This window comes from Eptatretus burgeri, chromosome 8 (assembly GCF_056783735.1).
Source record: "Eptatretus burgeri isolate ZD-2024b chromosome 8, Ebu_testis_v1, whole genome shotgun sequence".
NCBI classification, from domain to species: domain Eukaryota; kingdom Metazoa; phylum Chordata; class Myxini; order Myxiniformes; family Myxinidae; genus Eptatretus; species Eptatretus burgeri.
Genome location: NC_140968.1, coordinates 93,029,405 through 93,056,212, shown reverse-complemented (window position 1 = coordinate 93,056,212; position 26,808 = coordinate 93,029,405). Strand labels below are relative to the sequence as shown.

The following is a 26,808-nucleotide window of genomic DNA, read 5'->3' as shown; positions in this document are numbered from 1 at the left end:
ACTTATAATACCTTATTTAATATAACCGAGAAAAATGACAAGTTTAGTTATAATCCGGGAAGTGGATACAAAACGATAACAGTCTCACCCGGAGCATACGAGATTTCTCAAATATCTTCCGAAATTGCTCGTCTTATGAAAGAACAGGGTGATGAACCAAAAAATATTGTTATAAACATTCAAAAACATACTTCAAAATCAACGATTAAAGTTAAAAATAACTACAAGGTTGATTTCACAATTGATAATTCATTTAGAGAGTTATTAGGTTTCTCCTCAAAAAAGATTGAAACTAATGGGACGTTTTACAGTGATAATGTCATTCAAATATCCTCAGGAATAAATTCGGTGTTAATTCACTGTGATTTGATTGATGGTGCTTATAATGATGGATTAAAAACAAATACAATATTTTCATTCAGCGCATACTCAACCCCAATTGGTTATAAATTCAATATGGAGCCTAAAAATTTGGTTTATCTACCTGTGTCAGGAAAAACCATACACAGAGTAAATTTTAGGATAACCGACCAAGATAATCGTGTGATCTCTTTTAATGGAGAAGTTATATCCATCAGAATTCACCTACGTGAAGTTTTTCAATAAATAAATACGATGGTTATTGTGAGGAAGCACGAGTTGGGAAAATATAAAATAATTACAGGGGATGGGATGTTCCTTTCCCCGTACTACAAGGGTGAAGGTATGTATCTTGGTAGAGGATACTATAAACCTAAGAGACAAAGGGGTGTCGGACATCAATTTAGAGGAGATGGGATAATTGATACTCTCATGGGTATTGGTTCAACTATTCTTAAACATAAAGACCTAATTGGTTCAACTGCTTCTGCTGTGGGAAATGTAGCAGGTGCTGTAAAGAGTATAAAAGATGCTCAGAAAGAATCTCATAAATTACAAGCAATAAAAGAAATTAAGAAAGGTAAAACTCAGTTGTCCCACCAAGAACGACATAAAATAATTCAAATACTTGGATCAGGGTTTCAAAAGTTTTAACATCTTTTTTCCTAAATAAATACAAGTATGGAAGCAATTGATAGTATCTATGATTTGGATGATACTATTATTATCTCAAACTCCACTAAAAAAGAAGATTACTTCAAGGTAAATGCAATAACTGGAACAGACTGGAATACAAATGGTACAAAAAGTTTTGAAATAAATAATCAACAAACCTATTTGAATCTCTCCGAAAGTTTCTTGTTGTGTAAATTTAAATTCACTAAGGCTGGGAATAACACAAACGCTACACTTGTAAATGATTTCTTCTGGAAAATGTTTGATAGTGTGCGATTGTATATTGGAACACAAGAAGTTGAAGCGGTTGATTATGTCTCTGCTGTATCTGAAATGATGAAATTTACACTCTATACATTCAGTGATAGAATGGGAAAGGGGTCTGTCGAAGGTTTTATTCCTGATATGTCAACGGGAACAAACACAGACCCTGGATATATTCAAAGGAAAGGAATGTATAATGATGATACAAAAGCAGAAAATAGTTTTACTGTGGCAGTTCCTCTTAAAGGTATATTTGGATTTTGTGATTATGATAAAGTTCTGTATGGTCTTAAAATTAGATTTCAACTACAAAGGAATGATAATGAAAATAGATTGCTTTTTGGTGTTGGTAATGCTTTTGGTGATCAGAATAAATTTGTAATTGAGGAGATGAGTTGGTATATCAGTGAATATACTCCTAATCTTAAAACATAAGAGATGTTGAATCGAAGACTTAACTCAAAGAAACCACTCAGTGTATCATACCTCAAAAGAAGATGTCAACACGTTAAACTCAATCAAACTACTTACACGTGGAATTTGGGTGTTCTGGAAGGAAAGCCACGATATCTGTGGATGATTTTTAAAAAGCCAGATGGTGATACTGCGACTGATAAGAATAATGCATTGAGTGATAATGCTAAGGTGAAACAACTTCGCGTTTCTCTGGATGGAACATTTTATCCACGAGATAGATTGGAAATTAATTGGGAAAAAAATGATTTTGCTGAAGCATACAAGTCTTACCAAAAGGTGTGTGAAAGTAATGGAAATAAAGAACCTATTTTGGATATGACAGCATTTAAAAGTTTGTATACAATCTATACGTTTGACCTGAGCGCTCAAAAAGAAACTATAAAGTCTAATCGAGTGGATACTTCCCTATACATTGAAAGAGGAGAGAGTGAAGAAGTTGATACATATTGTTTGCTTTTGGAAGAAACAGAATTGCAGATTAATACAGATAATGGTGTGATGATTAGTCTCACATAATTTTTTTGTTAAATAAATGAGTGGCAAAGTACCAACTGGGGTATATGTTAATCAAATCAATCTTCATAAACTATCATCTTGTGTTCAAAATCAAAAGCCTTGTATGATTAACGTTAATACAATTCAGAGAAAAGGAGCAGTAAGAATTGATGTTTTGCTCACAAGAGAACAGGTTAAAATCTTGAATGACACTGGCTCACTTAAAATTAAAATGACAAAACCAATGTTGAAAAAATATTCAATAAGAGAGACGAGTGGAGGATTTCTCCCATTTCTAATTCCTTTATTTGCTGGTTTAAGTGCGGTTGGAGCATTGACGGGTGGTATTTCAACAGCGGTCAAAACTGCCAACGAAAGGAAGGCTCAACTCCAGGCTCAAAAGAATTGGAAAGACATAACAAAGAGTTGGAGAAACAAATTAGTGGAAGTGGTGTAATTGTAGATTTTGCTGAAAAACTTGAAGGTCTGCCTGATAAAGCGAGATTGTTAGTTGGAGATATGCTTTCTTCTATAGCACAAGCAGGTGTAAAATTAACGAAAAGAGGTAATGGATTATATCTTTCTAATAAATAAATGAGCATTGATGAGTGGTTGAAAGAATTTGGAAAGAATACAACATCAAATTTACAACTTGCCAAATATTGTAAGAAATTAAAAATTCATAATGTGGTTATTTGTATGAGAGATGAATTAACAAATGTGTCGAAACATACAAAGAATATTATTATGAACTTAGAAGATAATGATGGGAACGGTTCTCATTGGGTTTGTATTTTTAATAGTCAAGACAAATATTATTTTGATAGTTTTGGTCTTCCACCACCTGTTGAAGTCATAAAATTCTTACAGAATGGTGTTTATCAAACATTTCAAGTCCAAGAATTAAATTCCAAGTGTTGTGGTCAATTATGTCTGTATGTGTTATTTCAACTCAACAAAAATAAAAAATTTTATGATATTATTTTTAATCTAATATAAATGACTTATGTTGGTAAAGATGGTTCTATCTTTGGTGTATCTCAAGAACTGGATATTGATTTATCAAATTATTACACAAAGGCACAGGCTGAACGACATAAATATAATATAAACAAAAATATTAACATGAAAAATGCTTATAAATTAAAAAATTATCCAAGCCCGACTGACGCGAATGACTTGGTGAGATTAAGCGATTTATCACAATATATATACTTAAATAAAACGGCTGTGTATTCTAAAGATACAGAAGTGTTGATATTATCTCCAGGTCATACAGAATTCACAGTTCGAATTAAAATAAATTTTTATAAAGAAGGGCGTATCGTTTGTATGAGAATAGAACAATGGGGGTATGATATGAATGATTTAGGGTATAATTGGTCATTTAAAATTAACCTCGAAGACCTGGAACAATTAAATCAGTCTCGTAAGGAAGAATATTATCCACTTGGTATCGAGAATGAGTTTTGTGGAGCCACGATTAGTAAACAACAAATAAAAGAATTTAATAAGGGTAAATATAATAATGGTTTTGCCCTTGTTTATCTCATGAAAACAGAAAAAACAGGATTATATATAATAAGTAAGGAAATACAAAATGATTTAACTATGGGAAGATGGGGAGGTGTTTCGTGCCATAATATTATTCTAACATATATTTCTAATACATAAATGACAGCAAGAAGGCTTCAAGAAAATTATCATTTCTGTGTTCAAGCATACCTTCAAGAAAAGGGTATTCGGTATTTTAATAAATATGTTCTACAACATAAGAATGAGGTATTTTCAATAAAAGATTGGCATTATGCTGATGTTGATAAACCGACAACTTTAGATTTAATTAGAATGTTAAATAATGAAAAAATTATAAGGTTAAGAAAAGGTAAGGCTCTTTTAGAAATTCAAAAGAAATTTTATTGGTTTCCTGTTGTAAAAAAATTATTTTGGATACAGGAATAACAAGAAATCCTGATGAATATATGTATAATATTCTATGGGGTGTAAACGATTCAAGTATAGTAAGGGATGAGGAAGGAGTTGAAGAAGAGAGGGAAGAGGAGGAAAAGGAGAAGGAGGAGAGAGAGAAGGAGGAAAGAGAGAATAGAGAGAGCGAGGAAAGAGAGAAGAGAGAGAGGGAGAAGAAAGAGAAGGAGGAAAAGGAGAAGAGAGAGAAGGAGGAAAGAGAGAATAGAGAGAGGGAGGAAAGAGAGAAGAGAGAGGGAGGAAAGAGAGAGAATGAATAAATATCAAAATATGGAAACCAGTGAGATTCAAAAAAGAATAGAGGTATTAAAGAAAATAACTTATCCCACCAGGAAGGAATACAAAGAATTAACAAGTCTATTTGCAATACTTTCAACAAAACTATTAGCATCGTCAAGCTATTCATTTTAATTCAAGTTTTTTCTTAAATAAATGGAGGAGAGAGTGAAGGCATTTCTAAGGATTCTTTATGTTTTAAAAATTAAGATTCAAATGTGCATGTTGGAAACTAAAAAGGTTTTTGCACTCTGCAGAAATTTTTCTCATAAATAAATGAGTTATTGTCTCAAATGTAAAAAGAAAACTAATACTAAAAATATTTCATATATTAAAAGTAAAAATAACAGGGTTATACAAAAAGGTATATGTTCGGTGTGTGGTTCAAAAAATCAATTTATCTCCAAACACAAACTCGGAGGAGATATACAAAAGTTTTTATCAGGAAGTAAATTTACAACTACTGGAATACCAGGGGAATTACATCTTCCAGGGTATTCTTTCTGTGGTCCAGGCACAAACTTGGATAAAAGATTAGATGAGGCAGACAATCCTAAATCCTGGAGTAAACCAATCAATAGAGTTGATGAAGTGTGCATGAGACACGATATTGATTATGGGAATACCACAACGTTGGAAGAAAAGCATGAAGCCGATAGAGAAATGTTGTATAATTTGTCTCTGATACAAAATCCAACCTTGAGAGAAAAAGTTGATAGGTTCATCGTGAAGAAGATGATTAGTGCTAAATTGAAACTTGGACTTGGAAATTCAAAAAACTTATAGGCTCTAATGATGCCATTAAGACTGAAGAGCAATTAGCTGATGAATTACATAAACCAATATTCACAAAGTTTCAGAGAAGGAAAGTTTATTCCAAGGAAGTTGATTATATCTGGTCTGCTGATTTGATTGAACTCAATAATGATAAGGGGTACAAGTATGCTTTAACCGTTATTGATTTGAGGAGTAGATATGCGTGGGTTGTCCCTTTAAAAAACAAAACAGGTAATACTCTTATGTTAGCTTTTCAACAGATATTTAATAAAAGTAAGAGAAAACCTAAGAAATTGTGGACTGATGAGGGTAGAGAGTTTTATAACAAGACATTTATGAATTTTCTAAAAAATAACAGTATTACATTATACAGTACCTTTAATGAAGGGAAGGCAGTTGTTGTTGAACGTTTTAATCGTACCTTAAAAGAGAGACTATATAAAAAATTCACACAACTCGGTTCACAACAATGGTTATCTTTTATTCAGGATATTGTGGATAAGTATAATGACACGATTCACACGTCAACGAATATGAAGCCATCAGAAACATTTACAAAATTAAAATATGAAAAAGAGATTAATGTCAGAAAACCTAAGTTCAAAGTTGGTGATATCGTAAGAATATATAGGTGGAAATCTCATTTTGAAAAGGGTTTTACTGAACGATGGACGAAAGAACTTTTTAAAATTGTTGATGTAATAGATACAGTTCCTTGGACTTATAAAATATATGATTTGGAAGGGGAAGAGATTTTAGGTTCATTTTATTCACAGGAATTACAAAAGACAAAACTAAGCAGATAATACACCTTTGTGGACACTAGAGGGACAAGTCCAAGAGAGGTGGAATATCACAAGTATGTTCAAAAAGATATGCTAAAGCAAATAATAAATATCTTCCAAATTATGATAGTGAAAAAGATAGTAATTATTTGATGTATTTTGATGCTAATAATTTGTATGGATGGGCAATGTCTCAATCTCTGCCTTATGGTAAATTAGAGTGGGTGGAAGAAAAGGATTATGAAAAGGCTTTGATGAATATTGTTATTTCTTCTCAAGAGGAATTGAATGACGAAGAAGAAGGTTATTATTTTGAAGTTGATTTGAGGTACCCGAGTGATCTTCATAATAAGCATAAAGATCTTCCTTTTGCATGTGAGAAAGAAACTCCAAAGAAAGAATGGTTAAGTGATTATCATAAAAGTTTTAATATTAAAGGCAAATCAACAGAAAAGTTATTAACAACATTCTATGATAAAGAGGGATATGTTTTACATCAGAGAAGCTTAAAACAGTTTTTGAGAGAAGGATTGAGAGTAGCTAAAATTCATAGAGTTTTAAAATTTAAACAAAGTCCTTGGGTGAAAAAGTATATTCAATTTAATACAGATATGAGAGCAAATACAAAAGTAAAATTTGAAGGGGACTTTTATAAATTAATGAATAATGCTGTATTTGGAAAGACTATGGAAAATGTTAGAAACAGGCAAAACATTAGATTCGCAACATCTTGGAAAGAAGCTTCGAGATTGATAAATAAACCAAGTTTTGAGAGAGAAGAGGTTTTTTCAGAGAACTTTTCTGCAATTCATATGAAAAAGGAAAGTATTGTAATGGATAAACCAATTTATATTGGAACAGCAGTTCTTGATTTATCAAAGATATTGATGTATGATTATTTGTATAATGACTTAAAGAAAGAGTATGGCAAAAATGTTTCATTGTTGTATATGGACACTGATAGTTTTATCCTAGATATAAAAACTGATGATGTTTATGAAGATATGAAGAAAAATATTGGAGTATATGATACAAGTAATTTCAGCAAGAAGAGTGAGTTATTTTCCAAAAAGAATGAAAAGGTTATTGGTAAGTTTAAGGATGAGTTGGGTGGAAAAGTAATGAGTGAGTTTATTGGATTGAGAGCAAAGGCATATGCTTATAAGTATGGTGAACAGATTGATAAGAGGTTAAAGGGAATAAAGAAATATGTAATAAAGAAATCAATAACTTTTAGAAATTATTATAATTGTTTGATGAATAAGAAAGAAGAATATAGGAAAATGAATACAATAAGAAGTTATAAACATAACATATATAGTGAAGAAGTAAATAAAAAGGCATTAGGAGCCTTTGATGATAAGAGATTTATTTTAGATAATGGAATAGATTGTGTTCCATATGGATATTGTATGATAGAGTGTATAAAATAGATTATGTTTTAACGATGGGAAGATGGGTTAGGGTTTTTAAGGGCTACCGCCGCGTTTTTTCACAATATATAAATGGTTAAACCAAGTATTAATCAAACTAAAGAGTGGAGAAAATCTCAGTCTTGGTATATAAATGGAAAACATAATGAATGTGAAAAATATCAAATAAGTCTTATTGAAAAAATAACTAAAACAAAGGTAAATAAAACAAATAAGCGAATTAATTTAAAAACTAGTAAGTTAGAGGATGTAAAGAGAAAAATGAATATCCTTGAATGGACTGAAAACTTTGATGGTTATCAATTGAACAATGAAAAAACAATTTACTATAATCTCAAAATGATATGTGGCTCAGGAGGTGGTCAGATGAGAGCATTAAGAGAAGTTTATCATTTCGTAATGGCACAAATGGGGTATCTTAAAAAATATAAAGATTCAAATGTTTTGTTTGTCAATATTTTAGATGGGGATTATTGTGCAAAGAAAATTAAACTATTGAAGGAATTTGAGAATGAACAAATCTTTATAGGTTCAATGAGTGAGCTGTTCAATTCAATGAGGTTCAACCTCCAGGTTAAAAGGGGAGACAAATAAATATACCTTGGGATAAAAAGGGGGGTTTATTTTTAGGGAAAAAAAATATGAATCACTGAAAATCCCCCATTCATTTACATGGGGAAAAGTGAGCCAGAATCAGTATTCTTACCCTACTCACCACCTTATTTAACAGGTCCAATTACTGCTAGACGGAAGGGTTTTGAAAATGGCAAAAAGGTGATGTGTTCTTCAGTGTTCAAGCATACAATTCAATTGAAACAAAATAGACTTAAAAGGTCGAAGAAGAAAATTCCAGAAGTTTACCGATATTGGTGCAGTGTCTTCTACACCAGCTTATTTAACATGTTCCATCAGCACTTTATGCCTGCTGTTTATGTCCTTTATGAAGTCCTTAAAAACAGGAAGTTTCCTGTTTGTCATGATTTTCAATTTTGTTTGACTGCCAGGCAGGCAGGCAGGCAGACAGAGTAAAAAAAAAATGATCTCATTCCACTCTGCTTGTATATGATCGGGACAAATTCAGAGCCAAAGTACAGTACTGTTCAACTTCAGGTTCATTTTCCGATTCATGTTCCAATTAATGTTCAAAATATAACATTCAATTGAAATTACGTTCGTCCTTGATCATAAACTGATGGTTTTAGACAGACAAACAGAAATGAACCAATTATTTCACCCTGCTTTTTTTCACTTCATGTGTGCTGGGCAATAAACACATAAGAAACCAGAATGCATTCAATGGGGGTGTTGACTCACGCAGTTCCTTTTACCTTTGTGCAATGCCGCCCCAGAGGGCACTAATCTAAACTGTTGTGTGGCCACGGTGTGAGTAAATACAGTTCTGTACTAATTTTCCTTTTATATTTTTCCTTGCGAGCTCAAAGTAAAACTAGTCTCAAACATTCAAAATATAAAGCTCTGTGCCATATTTGGCGATTCTTGCTGCCATCATTGTCCATTAATTTTGCCGACAAACAGACAAATACCGAATGAATGATTGCAATATTCACGCTCCTGGCATACAGCTGTGGCATGAGTAAATATTCAGGTTTAATAAGATTAAAATCAAATTTACTTTGATCATTTTTGACCATGCCAATTCACTTAGTCTCCTCAGAGAGTTGTGCTGGTGCAATTATGTTTGCAACCATTGAAACCTACATGTAGCTCCTATCCCACCAATAATTGTTTTGACGTCCATACGTGCCAATCCACCCCTGTCAGAAGAAGAAATGAAAAGAGAGAAAAGATCAAAGAAAAGGTTCAAGAACATATGATATCAGTCAATGCCACATGAATACCCCACAATTCATTCAAGAGTCTTGACTTTATGTTCGCAATGATAAAGAAAAATGACAAATTGCTATAATTTTGGTATCTGAAGGTTAAAACCGAGTTCAAGAGCTTAATTTGTTATTGAGAAGCACATTCATGTGGCATTTCTTGAAAAATATAATGGTACAAATGGTCCACATTCATCCACGCAAGCTGGTGAATGATCTTATTTAAAAAATACTGGTAAGTGCTTTTTCCATAATGCGATCTTGCCATTTCAGTTGGTGTTCTCAATGGAAAAGCCACGAGTGAGGCTTCACCGATGTCTTCAATTACATATCCGAGAAGGTTTAAAGCTGAGAGGGCTTTTTAAACGGATTGACGCTTCGGTGCTCCAGTCCAGAATAATGCTTTTTATGAGATTTCTCAAAATTATGTTGATCTGAAATTGTTTAAAGATAAATGAGATATATTCATACCCTATCACATTGGATCAGTGGTCAGCGCTGGAAATGCCAACAAAGTTTGTTAAGACCACAGATCACTTTATGTGAGCCACTCCATAGTTCCAATCGTTGTCAGTGAAATAACTATGTAGTTGGGAAGACAAGCATATTGACCTAAAAGGAGATTGAATGTGCACCCCTCTGCTCTATTTTGTTTGTGATATTTTTTGAAGATTGCCAACTCCTCAGGCTTTGGAATCCTAGGTGGGCTGCTCTTGATCTGCTCATACGAACTCTGGTTATTATGTGTACTCGGAAAGAACCAGCCATTACGGATGGTTTAATCCTTTCACTTTTATGATTTATGACTTGTAATACCATCTACAACCAGGTAGCGCTATCCGATACACATTTACATAAAGAGGATTGTGGTTCTCTCCCAAATCTGAACCCAAGGGATTGTGATTTTCCTCCCCTCCCCAACTCCCCCACCCCCCCCCCCCCAACTCCATAAAACCTTCCCATGCACCATGCAAGTACAACCAGGGGTTTTCAAATCACTCCATCCAGCAGTTCAATGCTCATAACATTCCCACTTTTGAGCGGTTAATCTTTTTTTTTTTGCTGGCTAAAAACTTCCTCTGCACAACCCAAGTACAATAAAACAAACGTGAACACAGAAGGTGGTGATTCTTCCCATCAAGCTTGCACTACATCTACACAATCTCAATTCAATCCAATAGTTTGTCAGTTTTAATTCAATCGGGTCAGGGGTGTGAGCAGTGGAATGGGGACGAGAAAAGTGGTGCAAGCACTGACTTCACCAGGGTGTTTTGCACACACACACACACACACACACACACACACACACACACACACACACACACACACACACACACACACACACACACACACACACACACACACACACACACACACACACACACACATTGTTACGGCTGTGAGGTCGCTGGAGGAATTTCAAAGCAAAGTTAGGATTGTATGGAGTTGCTTGGCCTGTGGAGTGTAGGAGATATCTCGATGTAAATTAAGTCGGGAAACTGTGAGCTTAAGTGTTGTGTGTCACCACACGGGAGTGGTGCTGTGTTAATTAGATTGGGATTAAGACCAATTTTTCCCAGTATGTAAATGGCCCTGTGACCTTCTCCTGCGTTTTTGTATTTATAAGCCAGCCATGAAAGAAGTGCGTTTTTGTAACAACTACAACCATAACAACAAACAAGTCAAATGTGCTGAGCAGGCAGAAGCCCGGCCTTCCCAGTTTTATTGCCAACAAGCCACGCCCGGAGGTGGATGATTGATGGGTGTGACGTCAGAGAGCAGATGGAAGAAGGGTGAAGTTCGAAGAGCAGACAGTATTTGTGAGAGGAATGTGGCTGGGACTGAGGATCTCGCTTTGTTCTCTCAACATGACGAAATGGCTGCGCGAATCTCGTGTTCATGCTGGCGAATTTGTTGTGTGGTGGAGCAAGATGCTGGCCGTTGACTCTTGGCTCATCGTGAGAGACGGACCTCAAAGCCTCATGTATATCACTGAAAGAGACGGCACCATTCTGCAAAGCAGTAGCATCAGTAAGAGCGGTCGACAAAGAGGCTGCACAGTGGTTTCTGAGCCTGGCATTGAAGACCGCCTCACAAATTACCTCACGTATGTTTCCCTCCCAGAGTGCAGCTCAGCGCCATTTTTGGGGCGTATCTTCCCACGCAGGATGAAGTTGCAAATCTTCCCACAATCGCAAAGTTCAATGGAGACCATCTCTGGACCAAGCTAAGTACCAGCATAAAGGGGGATTTGCTTTTCTTTCATTTTACTCTTGTCTGTATTTAAGTCCGTGGGAAGAGGCGCCTCAACTTTCGGCTTTAGTTTCCATCATATATAATTACATTTTGAATCATCACCCCTTGAAATGTTTATCAATTTTCATTAAATCCCTGCGTTTGTTTTAAGTTGCTGTGTCCATGTATCTGTTGTGGGTTCAAGTATAAACCACTTGTGCTGTGCTTCCATCACTCTGCCCGTGCCGTCAATGCCCCTCCCGTGCACGCCATAATCTCTGAAGATCACGTGTCCGCCTCCGAAAGAAAACCGCTCGGCAATCGGGGCTGGTCGGTGTTAACCGCCTGTCCACCACAATTGGGTCGGGGGGCTTAACTTAACCGGCCAGATCATTTGTAAAAATAACTGAGAAATATGTCAAGGATGTAAAATTGAATAAAGATAAATATAACAACTATTGGATGCGACCGGGCGTAGTGGCGTGCGCCTGTAATCCGGCTACTCAGAGGCTTGGGTTGGAGGATCGCTTGAGGACGGGCGCTCTGCGCGGGGCCGCGCTATGAGAGGGTGTTGAGCAGCCTGGAATCATGGCGAAACCCAATCCTTATCCCTGTGTCGAAAGAGGCGACCAGGGTTGCGTCAGGAAGGGCATCTGGCATAAAACCTGTGCCAAATCAGTATGCGGATCATACCGGATGATCCGCTGTGGTGACCCCTAACGGGAGCAGCCGAAAGAAGAACAACATAACAACTATTGGATGAAAACAATTATGGTGAATAATATGAGTTCTTCAATTTCCTTCAGTGGAAGGGCTTTTAGTATATCTGGAAGAACGTCAATTAAAGTAGCTCTAACAAAAGTTTATCCTCTCCTTCTGGCAATATATTCAAAACTAGAAAAAGCAATGAAACAAAAAAAACGTATCAAGAAAGAAAAACCTTATGGATGAAGCTTTAGAAAGAAAAGAGAAGACTATCTGTAATATGCAAGGAGAAATTTGTATTTTTTTCAACAACCCTAAAGATGTAAATCCTGATTAAATAAAGGGTGTTAATATATCAGGTGAAATGACATTTCATTCAATTGTAGTTAAGGATCATTTTAAAATCACCTTTAATATAAAAAAATGTCGCAGTTGAATCTGTTAATGAAAAAAAGTATATAGATATGGATGGTTATATTTTTTCTCCTAATTAAATATGAGTCATTATTCAACTGAAGATTTTGAAGATTATGAGAGTGATGACAGTTATGATACCAAGAGTTTGTGTTCAAACGATAGTTATGAAAGTAGTTTCATAGATGCTTGTGAAAGTACCAATGAAAATACCGAAGTTTAATTTTAGTTTAAGTAAAGTTTTACTTTAAAAAATGAATAGTTTACTAGATTTTGAGTCTCCTAAAATTCCTGATTCTCCATATGACAAATTTAAGAATTCTGCTGCATGTGATTGAGTGGGATTAAACACAGAGTCAAAAGCCTTTCAACAATGTATATTCTGTGATTATCTTCTAATTAATGATAATAAAAAATATAAAAAGGAATATAATTCTTTTAGATTTATTCCAAAAATGAATTACTTTACAAGATTGATTCGATAAATGAATGTAAAGTATGAGGGTGAAAACACACCTTTCCTTACAATGGAAGAAACTGAACGTATTATAGAAATGTTCAAAGGATTGTTGTGTTATATATTATTTACGATTGTCATTTTCTGGGAAATATCAACACAAGATATCGTATAAATAAAATAATGCATTATCTTGAAATTAAACCCGAACTTAGGATAAAATATAGAGTTTCTAAAAAAGCCAATAATAAATTAAATAACCTGTTTTCCAAATATATAAATGAATGATTTTTTACCCATTTGGGAAAATAAGATAAAATTTAACAACCATAAAAATCTTCCAAATTCATGAAGATGTCTCATAGTTGGTTCAAGCAGATGTGGAAAAACCTGCTTACTTTTAAAGATGCTCCTTACTCCCAACTTTTTAGATTATGATAATTTAATAATTTTCACAAAGTCAAGTTTTCAACCTGAGTATCAATTACTCTCACAAGGTTTTAATGCTGGTCTTCAAAAATAACATATAATCGGTTTATTTAAACTTCAAAACAAGCTAAATGATTCCAACATTGAAGATATAATACAACTATTTTGTGATACACAGAGATATAAAAATAAATCAAAACCAATAACTTGTATTCTTAGTGATAATACGGATGATATACCTTCTCCCCAAGATTTGGATAAATCAAAAAAGAACCTTGTTATCTTTGATGATTGTGTTAATGAGAGAAACCAAACGGTAATGGATAGCTACTACACAAGAGGGAGGCATTCTTCTTGTTATTGTATTTATCTTCGTCAATCATACTTTCAACTCCCTCGTCGCTCAATAAGAAACAATGCTAATACTTTTATTTTATTCTAGTTAAATTCAATAGATACGAACAATTTTTGGAGAGACAATTGTTCTACATTATGTAGTAAAAAGGAATTTGGGGAGTATATGAAGCACACGACTGAAAAATAGAAATATATTGTTGTGAAACAAGATGAGATATTAAGGGATATATATTTTTTTATTTTAGAAACAATTACATATTTATGACAACTATTATTATAAATCTTGTGGGTAAATCTGCTTCTGGAAAAAAACTTTCATAAATCAAGGTTCTTGTACAGTACAAATGAGAATATTTTTAATTTGCTTAAAAAACACCCCGTGATACGCATTGTATCAACAACAACTAGAGCAATAAGACCTGGAGAAGTAGAAGGTGAAGATTATTACTACATTTCAGTGGAGGAACATATGCGATTGTGCAGTGAAGGTCAAATATTTGAGGAACTTTCTCTTGGTACAACAAAATATTCACATTGTAAGAGTGAGTTAAAGAAACTAAAATCTGGTGGCCTTGCGATATTAGAAACTAATCCAGAAGGAATGAGACAAATTATATTAAACATCTGAGTGGTAATGGGGTTAAGATTTTTCATTCGGTTTTGATGTTGATGAGGAAACTCAATGCAAACACATGAAAAGCAGAGATACAAGTCTTAGTGAAGAAGAAATTACAACTTGTATTAAAGTTAATAAAGAATTTGATGAAATATTTAAAGAAAATAATTTATTTGAACACATCTACTTTAATGATGAAGAAAAGGAAAATTTCCCTGTTGACCTTTATAATTCAGTGAATGATATTTTCCAAATAAATAAATGGATGCGAAAGAAAGAGGAAGAAGATTTAAGGAGCATCAAGAGTTGGTTTCAAAAGTTGTAAAACAACAGGAAGACATAAAGAAGAAATGCAGACAGAAACTAATGGGTGAAGAAGCATTTGAAAGAAAACAAGATAAATTTTTTAAACCACTTTAAAAAAGTTCCCAAGAAAAAATTATAGATGCTTCCACAGTTCCCACAATAGAATATACTCCTAAAAAACTTCAAATGTTAAAAGATTTCAGTCAAATGACGGAGGAAGAATTCGAGCAGATAGGAGAATTAGAAGATGATGATGAAGGATTATTTCAACAACTGGAAGAGATTAATCAACCCCCTTATTCTGTTGTGAATGCTCTTCAAAACAATGAATATTTAGAAGATTCCAAAACCAAAGCAGGACTCATTCCAACAGAACAACCAGCAATATTTCATCTTCAAGAAAAGGTATTGATATTTAATGATGAATTAAGGCTCTTGAGTTCTGCTCAACCCCCTGTAAAACTAACTCTGAGATTAATGTTTCTTCTAACAAAAGATGGAAAACAAGGTTCAACTGTGAGGGATGAATCAAAGTATTTTGATCAACCATTGGTTATGGAAAATAAGGATGATGTGGTATATATTGATCTGCTGGACTCTCTTAATTATAGGTTATCCATTCCTCATTATATTCAAATAACTCATTTTCAACATCAGTTATTAACGATGTTCTTATTGGGGACAACCTGTTGGAAAAAAGACACAATAATTATTGGTTGTATTGTGATTTAATTCTGTTTTAAACAACAAATAATGAATTGGGTTAAGGTCTCACCTGTCATCTTGTTAAAACGATTGATCTGCAAGGTTGTAGTAAGAATCTGAACGCTCCATTTTCATAATAAAACACAAACGGCACACAAGTTGGTTTAAATAAGCAACTTGATGACATAATGGGAGATTTCACAAGAATGTTTTTTCCAGGATGTGTTCCCACATCGGAAATGACTTTGGAATTTTTTTGGCTTGGTTCGTGTGAGGCAGCTTGGCTGACTTCAAAACTGACTCGTTTTCACACGAAAATGAAACATCTTGCTTTGAATGATTTTTGATAAAACCTACGTTTAAAAGCTGTTTTTAACTCAACTTTGTTCTGTTAGTGTTCTGATGATATAAAATATAACCATGAGAGACAAGAGCACAGAATACTTCCTCATTTTCATGGCATGTCTGTGTTCTAAAAACACTTCCCCATTTTACGAAACTCACCCAAACAGACTTTTACTTCATGCTTGAAGAGATAAAGTGAATATAATAGGAAAATTAATTTATTGCCTGAAGGAACCGGGCGTAGTGGTGTGCGCCTGTAATCTGGCTGGTTGGAGGATCGCTTGAGGACGGGAGCTCTGCACTGGGCTCTGCACTATGAGAGGGTGTAGGGCAGCCCGGAATCATGGCGAAACCCAATCCTTATCCCTGTGTCGTTAGAGGCGACTAGGGTTGCGTTAGGAAGGGCATCCGGCATAAAACCTATGCCAAATCAGTATGCGGATCATAACGGATGATCCGCTGTGGTGACCCCTAACGGGAGCAGCCGAAAGACGAACAACAACAATTTATTTCCTAAAGGAGAACATGGACAAATATTCATGGGTTTGCTCTTTGAGTGGAATGAAAATATGAAAGGAAAGAAGTGTTTTAATCAGTAAGTCTCAATTTTACATTTGCTTGTATGGAGGGGGAGGAAATTAGTCTCCTATTTTAAGCTTTTGGGGCTTGAGCCAGTCTCAATTTTACATATGCTTGTATGTGAGGGGGTGAAAATTAGTCTCCTATTTTAGGCTTTTGGGATTTGAGTCAGAAAGTTTTTCCCTTTTCTCCCATTCATTTGAATGGTTTCCTCAGAAGCCCCATTTATCCTCGACTGCTGAGTCTTTGGGCCTCTCACTCTCCCACCGCAGGTAGGTCGGTGGTCTTTCTGTCTTCTACCGTCTCCTCTCCGGTCTCACCTCCCCTGCTCTGTCTGCGATTTGTCCCCACCACATTTCCGCAGGGCGCTCAAGATCCGCCAGCAACCCCCTTTTGGTAAAACTACCAAAATCATGAATCACTGCTCACCTTCACGCTTTCATTCCTTTTTTCCCGCCTTTGGAATAAACTCCCTCACTCTGTTCAATCCCATTCTTCCCTCCAGGCCTTCATAACAGCTGTTCACCACCACCCCTTATTGTCCCCCATCCAAATCGTCGATCTTTTCTACCCTTGTTAATCCACCCCAAACCCACCTCCTTCAAATTCCCTGCTTTCTTTCCTGAAAGTCCCTGTAATGTCCATTTTGTGTTCCCCACCCCATCCCTCTCCCTTCCACAGATCTCCTTATGTCTCTGTTCCCCACTGTTTTGTCCTTCCCACTCCCACCCCTCTTGTCTCATGCCCTCCTTGCTGTGCATTGTGTGTTAGGTCTCATACAAGCCTCGACAAGGTATACAAAAAAAAAGGAGGCTGTTCATTGTAAAATTATACTGACGTGTCGGTTTCAACTGCTTAAGCATCCGAAGAGCCCATATTTTTGAGTTGCTGTAACAGAGAGCAGATTTAAGAAGTCTGCCACCGACTGATGATGCTTTTCACCAACATGCCCTCATACTTAACGCGATGAATCAGATCATAATCTATAAAAGTGCACACCACTCTGATTCAAGATATCCAGATCAAACTACTATGGGACATAAACTAGTAAATCTTGGCTCGACCCTGTTAGGATGACATAGGAAGCCAAAACAACATTTGTCAGCAGTGTGTAACACCACGGTTATAAAAAGGCCGATGTCTGAATAATTTTCTGTGTGTTAAAGCTAGCATGCGCTGCATAATGACGTGTATGTGTATAGCAGATCCTACTAAAAGTGATTTGCTTACCAGTAGTTGAATCCTTTGATTAGAGTGATGAAATATAAACAAACTATTATAACAGTTTCAGATGAATTATTGCATTTAAAGTCAATGTACATATTATTCTTCTTGCATATGGCTTGACGAATAGCAAATCAAAAATCCAAATCCTGGTTAACAGTCAAATAACGGTATCATTTGTGGCTGCATATATTGCTTCAATGCCCCTGCTGAATTTTCACAATTTGTCGTGGTTAACTACGTGGTACATCGTTTGATCAGGGTTTCTACAGTCGCATGCTGGGCTTTCCTCGATTTTTCCGTTTGTGCAGGTGGTGAGTCATCTGAGCATGCGATGTGTGAATCTGGTTTAATGTGCACCATTATTTTTGGGGTATATAAAATCCAGGAGTCTCTTTTGTCGTATTGAGAATCGGGTGTTTGTGATGTTATTATTTTGCCAGCACCATTGCCATTACTCTCGTATGTCAAACCCTATGAAGTCATTGAGGGCCCCGGCCATGCTCCAGAATGGCTTGCATGATTTGACATGGGAGGTAGGTTGGTTTTTCAGGTCTTCATGGATGGAGAGACTTGGATTGGCCTTGGTATGATGATATTCGTAAAACACACTGCATTGCTTATAGATATCAGGTGAAAGAATATTTTAGATTATCATATGTATGAGTGAGCACTCCTGCCCTGTTCGTGGGAGTACCTTTCTCGGCTCATCTTCGGTGACCAATGTGCTGCAGCATATCCTTGGAAATGCACTTTATAATTTTTGTCATTTTTGAAATAAATTTTATTGATGACAACTTATCATATTCCATATCATAACTTTGGGAATGTTTCATTATATGATGAAGAAGATAAAGGAAGATGATTTTGTAATACCAGCTACCACCAAAGGTGGCGCTATTTTTGCCATGTATCGAATCTGTACGAGGAAATATAAATGTGTGTGTGTGTGTGTATGTGTTTGTGTGTGTGTGTGTATCAGTGTGTCAGTGTGTCTCCTCCACAATTCTAAAACCATGAAACCTATCAGGCTGAAACTTTGCATGCATACTAAGAAAACTCCAAGGAAATGCAAGAGTGAAATGTTGGTCTTTGGGTTCAGTAAAACACCCCTTTTGAAGATAAATAAAGGCCTTATTTAATTATATTCTTCATCAGGTGACCCTCGGCCATCTTGCTCTCTGGGGTCTTTGGGCGTTTCCTGGGTAACTTCACTGGGAAGCCGTCATGTTTTTTGGCCAGCTCAACTATGCCTTGACTTTGAACAAGCCACAACAATTTCTTAAAGATAAAGTTTTTTTCACTTTCTTCACTCATATAATCGAATGCCTGTTCATCATAGCAAAGAATCACTGTATACATCGCTTTTGTAAGTCGACACTTTTCAAATTAGGAGCTTAGAGCGATTTTATGCATTATATGATACTATTTTCCACGATCTGCTCTCACGGACGAATTAAAGTATATCATCGAAATATTATTTTAGTTTTGAGGATCAGATATCGTCTGGACTAAATAAGTGTCGAAATCTGTTGTGAAATCTGATAATTGAAATAAATAACGAGTCTTGCAACTAAGCCGATATACCGATTTACTTTAAGCAAGCAAGCAAGGATATGTTCCCTCCTCCTCCTCCTCCTCCTCCTCCTCCTCCTCCTCCATAGATACACAAGAAAATGTGAAATTTCCAAAGCATTAAACTTATCTTTTTCTACCTTTTGGAGAATTATATTGAGTGAACAAAAAATTTAGAACGTGCCAAAGTTAACTAGCTTCATTGAGCTGAATGATTTAATGCATTCATTGCTTGACCTGATGCACCCTGTCCCACAGAGGGACTGCCTATCCATCGTGTCTGCCAGATCTGTGTCTATATTTTCGGAGGTTTCACGAGGTACTCTTCAGGGAATTAAAGCAAATCTGGTTTAAAAAAAAAGATGTTTTGTAAAAAAAGTTATAACGTTTGCGGTAAAAAAAGGACTCCAAACCGATGTTCCATGTGACACGTGCACAGATGAGCAGGTAAGATGGTGGATTATCTGCAATGGCTATTTCACGAGTGATTGAACTTTGCGATGTCTCCATGGTTTTATGCATTAAGCTGCAAGTCTTTTGTGCATAAAATCGTTATTTTAACAAATTAATTTCGTTTCATTAACTGCTTTGTGGAGTTAATGAAGACTGGGGTTAAAGTGAAAGGGATTCTATATGATATGCAGCGACAGCCTGGTCAACTGTTCCTTATCAACCATTTAATTGGAGTACTTGCTTGAGTGCTTAAGCCACTTGCCGAATGCCTTTCAGTCGATAGCGGTTCCTTGCTACATCTTTCTGAGTGAATCGTTTACTCGCTGCGGACGATTTTGACAACCACGTCATTCAGAGTGAATGCTTCGTGCTCTGTCACCGTGCAACGGTTCGTGCTCCGTCACCCTGAGCAAGTGCTTCATGCTCTGTCACCCTGAGCGAGTGGTCCGTGCTCCGCCACCCTGAGCGAGTGGTCCGTGCTCCACCACCCTGAGCGAGTGGTCCGTGCTCCGCCACCCTGAGCGAGTGGTCCGTGCTCCGCCACCCTGAGCGAGTGGTCCGTGCTCCGCCACCCTGAGCGAGTGCTTCATGCTCTGTCACCCTGAGCGAGTGGTCCGTGCTCCACCACCCTGAGCAAGTGGTCTGTGCTCCGCCACCCTGAGCGAGGGGTTGTGAAATAACACCCGATTTCCATGCCTTTTGCTGTATGAACATGTTTTCTAAATTACTGAGCGAATTTTTTTTTCCACCCGTCACACTCAGCTTTTTATTCAGATTAATGTTTGTGAACACATCCCTGAAACATCTATATAAATGCAACGTTGTTTTTTGGTGAAAGGTACTCATGGTTTTAGGGTTGCTGCTGATATCAGCAAAGAGTGTACGTGTGTGTGTGTCTGTGTGTCTGTGTGTCTTTGTGTGTGTGTGTGTGTGTGTGTGTGTCTGTGTGTGGTGTTCATAAAACATCTCTCTCTCTCTCTCTCTCTCTCTCTCTCTCTCTCTCTCTCTCTCTCTCTCTCTCTCTCTCTCTCTCTCTCTGGACATATCCACAACATTGGTTATGTCAAGGCGGTGTTTTTCTCTGGACGTGTCCAAATAGGGTTTGTCTCCGTTCATGTCTAAACAGTGTTTGTCTCTGGCCAGCTTGGCTTCAGACGTGTCCGGGCGGTGTTTGTCTCTGGATGCGCCCAGGTGGTAATTAACGTTCCACCACACATCTGCCTTCCCTCCCTCTCACCTTACACTGTCTGTCCTCACTCCCCCCCTCCTCTATCCCCGCTCTCTCTCCCCCACCCTCTCTCCCCCACCCTCTCTCCCTCTTTCACCCTCCTTTTCTCCCTCCCCCCTTTAGTATTCCCGTCAGCGAATCGACGGGTGGTATTTGCTTGTATATCCTAACAACAAAAAAAGTTATTGTGCACGATGAAAAAATTACATGAAATGATACTGAAATGTAGCCTTGCAATATAATGGTGAGCCAACATGTGCCTTGACATGTTCCCCAGTTTACCAGTGAATATGCGGGACTTGTGCGTCCATACTGTGCACTGCATGCCCAAATTGCCATACACATCCACTGAGACACGTGACAATGCTACATATGGGACTGAGCAAAAAGCGATGCAGCACGATTCGGTGAACCATCCCAGCTGTGAGAAACATTTATATGGACGTCTAAACGTCCTAATTGTGATGCCACGCCTTTCCGAAAAGGAACTTCTATGCGCTATCGGCATGCTTGAGACAGGAATGTCACAAAATGTTGTGGCTCGGAACATCGGAACACCATACAGTCACTGGAGACGTTCTCAACAAATTGTCAACATCAGAGACCTTCCACATTCTGTGCGACCACATGTGATGTCATGTTGGCAGGATAACCATATCCGGTTGGTGCACATTAGGAATCGGTTCAGGCAGCAAGTTTGACAACTCGCAGCATCCCTGGCATGTGACCAATCAGTGCCAGAACTGTCAGGAAACAGTTTTGCAAGTAATAACATCTGACCATGACGACCAGTAGAACCTTCGATTTTGTTGCCACATCATTGACATGCATGCCTAGCTTGATGTCGACAACGTCTGAGGTTCAGAAGACAAGATTGGGCTGCTATCTTCTTTACAGAAGAGTTGAGGTTCCATTTTGACGGTAGTCTTGGCTGTAAAATATGTGGCGCTTAATCTTGCCAGCGAGTCTTGTCAATAGCACGTTGTGCTGTTGCAGCATTGGGAGGGTCCTCTTGGGAGCCTTGCTCCAGGTGACGAGATTGATGGTACGAGCTGTGACGCTACATCCTCGGGCTCACACCGACGCAGGAGGGAGGGAGGTAGAATCGAGCGAACTTTGTGTCATGTGCTGGGTGACCTCATGTTAATTTCCCTCCCTAGAGTCCCTTCACTTTACTTTGTGTGGTCCTTGCCAGTTCAGATAAAAAGGACAGATCACATGACATCCTTTAATAGTCCACAGATACAGAAAATAATGTTGGGTTTATTTAATAGATATGGCGCCACTTAACGCTGAATCATTGTTCTTTTCTTCAATAAAGAGCTTGGAAAGAAAGTCCTTTGAAGGAAGGTGCCCTTTAATGTTATTTGATGCCCTTTTACTACACTCGATTGGTCCTGCCCCTCCCCCACAAATGCTTCATTGGCCCTGCCCCTACCATGACATTATCTCGACCTTGGGTTCATACTTGTACAGTCTGACAGCACCTTCGACATAATAATTTTGACGATCGCTGTAATCTGGGGGGTTCTTGATCAGAAAATTATTCATCAAATTCACTTTTTGACGAGTCTGAAGCGAGTTGTGCGGCCATTATCCATCGCGTGCTGACAATCTTTCCCTCAATTATGTCATGGCAGTTTATCAGGAATTTTTAGGGGCAGTACTCAACGGGTTTGCTTTTTAACTGTAACACCTCAAAAATTATTATAATTAAAGCCCACGTTCAGTTCGTGTATTACTTTAAAATCTGTAGAACCACATCAAAAATGTGTTTTTCTGTGTCTGTGGACCTTTAAGTCTAACTAACCGCTCAATCGCACACAACGGAAAGCTCTTCCAATGGCGCACAAAAACAGGATGACTTAACCTGAACAGGAAGTTCTTATAACAGGCAAAAATGATCTATCCTACACGAGCACAAGTCCATTCTAAGGCCTTACACTTTACTAACTATCCTGTACTCCTCATGTGTGACAGTGCATTTGTTGTCATGAAAAATGTCACATAGACCAACCACACAGAATCTATAAATGATTTTATGGCATCCATTCGCTTAAAGTGTTCTTCACAGTTTCATACAATACTTCAAAATTCAATTGTGTGTCTATTAAACATCGACCAGACACTTCATAAGGTCATAATGAAAGTTTATTCGCTGTCATGTACATAATGTGATGTATGTGTCACTTTTTCTTATCGTGATGAGCAGTTATGTAGTTGTCCGAAGAGTTTCACTGACCATTGCATTTAATCTCTCTTTCATAGACATGTCAGAAGAAAGTTGATCATTTCAGTGTTATTTTCGTTCACACTGCTTGCATTTTTCTCATCATGTATAATCTAACACAATAAAGTCTGAACAACCCTTCCTTCTGTTTACTCGATGCAGCTGATGATAATGACGCTGTAATACGACACGGAACATGATGCACATAATACACGGAGTTTGCACGAGCGTATTAAAAGAAACCCTTGTACTGCTGAAGTTTAAGTCTGAATGCAGTCTTTGAAAAATATCAAAAACATAATATAGCAGAGCAGAGGTGTACACCATCAATCCCATTGAAACTCTGACTCCTGGAATATTGTGTTATGAAAATGGAGTGAGAGTTTATAAACTGATGAAATGTGATTTGTTTAAAGCATGAGCAGTGAGTGACCTCTTATGAGCAGTGAGCATTATTACATGCACTGGAAAGCCCTCTAATGGATACAACTTGTTTTACCTCTGTCGCTTTGCAGTACCAAGTGGGACAACTGTACATGATCAGTAAGCACAGCCACGAGCAAAGTAACCGAGGAGAGGGGGTGGAGGTTATCAAGAATGAACACCATGATGACCCCGAACATGGAGAGGGCCAGTACACGGAAAAAAGGCTCCATCTCTCCAGGTTTGTTTCAATACATTCTTCAATAACTCACTTGCCTTGGAAAGAAAGCTCTACCTCTAAAATCGGAGGGGTTGCATCTTTACTTGCCCACCATTCTTTGCTACTGATGAGGAGTCCATCTGAACTAGGGAAGGAATGTATGATTTGGATGGCATACTGACACACAGTGACCTACCCTTTTTGTAAGGTGCAGTTGTGTCTTCAAAGCAGGTGGGACAGCCGGTTTAACGTCCCCCCCCCCCCTAAAGCCGGTCCATTTATTGATGTTGAGCTCTGCCTGTGAAACACCAGGATGATTTTATAGACGAGTTGGGAATTGCATTTGCACCCAGACCAGACAGCTCAGAGATGAGTGTGCTGCCTCTATTCTCTGACAGCTCAGGATATGATGTGATGTCATGGGACCCACTTTGTTTCAGTGAGTGCCAGGAAAATCATTCTTGCACTCGGTACTGTCGATATTCTGTCATCCACTGATTTAGCGAAGTGCCATCAAACTCCATTACAGACAACACCTGAACAACTCAATAACGTACTGTACTGTTTCTACTTCATGAAATTGGATTTTGGAAAATTGCAAAAGGAACTAGATATTCTCGAAAGAAAGACATTTTTGTCTGGAGGAATCTGTGTATGAAGCTGAATGCAATCGAAGAACACAGAGAACTTCTGAGGCATCAGTGTGTGCTGTCCTCTGACTGGCATTAGACTGGTGTGTCCCCTCTGTTGGCGTTAGTTGGTGGACCTTAAATATCCCACAGTGTCCTTTGTGATGAGGAGGTGAGCTATTGCCAGCACCCTGAACAAATTACAAAATTCCTGCTATAACCTACATTGGGCATTCCACCAGTGACACAGCCTCATTGCTCAGCCAATGATGCTACCCACAGACATGTGTGCATATGGAAGGAGAAGAAGAAGAAGAAGAAGAAGAAGAAGAAGAAGAAGAAGAAGAAGAAGAAGAAGAAGAAGAAGAAGAAGAAGAAGAAGAAGAAGAAGAAGAAGAAGAAGAAGAAGAAGAAGAACAAGAAGAAGAAGAAGAAGAAGAAGAAGAAGAAGAAGAAGAAGAACAAGAAGAAGAAGAAATAGAAGAAGATGCCTTCGTGTTTGTTTCAAGTCTAGATTTTCCAACCAAATTGAGAGTTCAGCACAACATCTGGTACTCAAGTAGATAAATTATTGAAAATGATTTGACATCCAAATGACATGCAAAAGGAAACAAAGAGAGTGTTGTATCAGGGCCAAAAAAATGACCAAAGACAAATTGCAAGAACGTTTGAAAATATACCTTGAATCATTTTAAGAATAAGGTGATGCAGATTTGTTTAGTTGATAGCCTTACAGTCATTGACCTGTGAAATTGGAGTTCACCCTTGGTTGGGGTCAGACGTCGGGGCCATCTACATCTCATGCATGCATACTTTTATACCTTAGTAATGAAGTGAGACCAACATACTTGAGGGAAACAACAAATAAATGATGTTTTGGGAAACAAGCTTTACGACTTATTGCCCCACAAAATGCATCAGATCATTACCTCCACGACAGAAGGTGAAGGAGGTTTTGTTTTCACCCCTCACTGTCTGTTTGTTTGTTTATTTTTTTAAATCTGTTTTTCTGTCTGTGTGTAGGATATCTCAAAAATTTGTGGACGGATTCGGATGAAACTTGGTGGACAGGTTGGTTGTGTGACCACGACGAATTGATTCGATTTTGGTGAAGCTCCGAATCCGGATCTGGAGACGAGAATTATTTAATTTTTAAAGTGATTCTTTACCATTGAGAGATAGGGCTCAACATCGATATTATATGTGGCATGATATTTCAAAAACGTATTGGGCCCGATATGTTCTCATGGATCAAGCAATGCGTGGTGGAGGTATGCGCTCTACAAAGTACCCTTCTAGTTCATAATGTATTTAGCATGTCCTTCGGATGGGCGTTAAATTGGCCATCCTGTCTGCCAACATTAATTGGTGGATGTTAAAATTCCCATGGTGTCCTTCGTGAGGAGTGGGCGAGCTCTCGTCGGCACCATGAACAAATTCCAAATTTCTGACTTTAGTGCTGGGAGAGAGATGGCAAACAGCCCAGCATGGCCACTGGTCAAGAAACTGTTTCGGCAGAATGAATGCTCTGTAACACAGGGTACAGTACATTGGATCGGAATGTCAGGTCATGGATTTGCCGATCAGCAATAATTGAAGAATCATTCAAATGAATGGAAAATCCCTTCAAAATACACCAGCAATTGACAGACACAGACTGCTATTTGCTTGTTTAGTGTGTCTGTCGGTGAAGCGTAAAGCGGGGTTAAGCAATTGGTTCATTTCTGTCTGTCTGTCCTGTCTACAAACATCAGTTTATGATCGAGGAACAGCTTCATTTCAGTTGAATGTTATATTTTGAACACAAATTGGAGCATGAATCGGAATACGAACCTGTACTTTAGCAGTACTTTGGCTCTGAATTCATCCTGATCACCCATGTGCAAAGAGGAGCGAGATATTTTTTACCCTGCGCTTGCGAAGCAAAAAGCTTGGTTAAGTGATCGGTAGCATGCGTACGCTGTATGTACGCATGGCGTACGTCGTGTCTGCATTTTGTTAAAAATGTACATTGAAAACTGTTCAGCAAAGGAAATTGAAACTTTACCACATGATGCAAATCCATGAGGTCATCAAAGGCCAAAAGGTCAACGTAGGCCAAATTTCTGAAATCCTAAATTTTCATCTGATTGACTTAAATTTGAATAGCGTTTTCATCTCACCTCACTAAATTCAACCACCAACTATTTTTGAGGTCAGCATCTACCAAAAGGTCAACAGGCCAAATTTCTGAAATCCTCAATTTACATCTGATTAACTTGAAATTCGAATAGCATTTTCATATCAGCTCAATGAATTCAACCACCAAC

General features: G+C 37.4%; 1 protein-coding gene across 5 annotated transcripts in view; it reads left to right on the top strand.

The window, feature by feature from the left end:
• The window catches only part of PITPNC1 (phosphatidylinositol transfer protein cytoplasmic 1), a 230,533-nt gene that overhangs the window by 154,987 nt on the left and 48,738 nt on the right, over nt 1–26,808 (top strand). For 4 of the 5 annotated variants that reach the window (XM_085893020.1, XM_085893019.1, XM_085893018.1 and 1 more), the window contains exon 2: nt 23,743–23,891. In XM_085893020.1, the coding sequence (XP_085749146.1) occupies nt 23,743–23,891 (149 nt within the window). Of the gene's footprint in view, nt 1–16,310; nt 23,892–26,808 lie in introns of those variants that run through there. The other variant, XM_085893017.1, reaches the window with a different exon arrangement.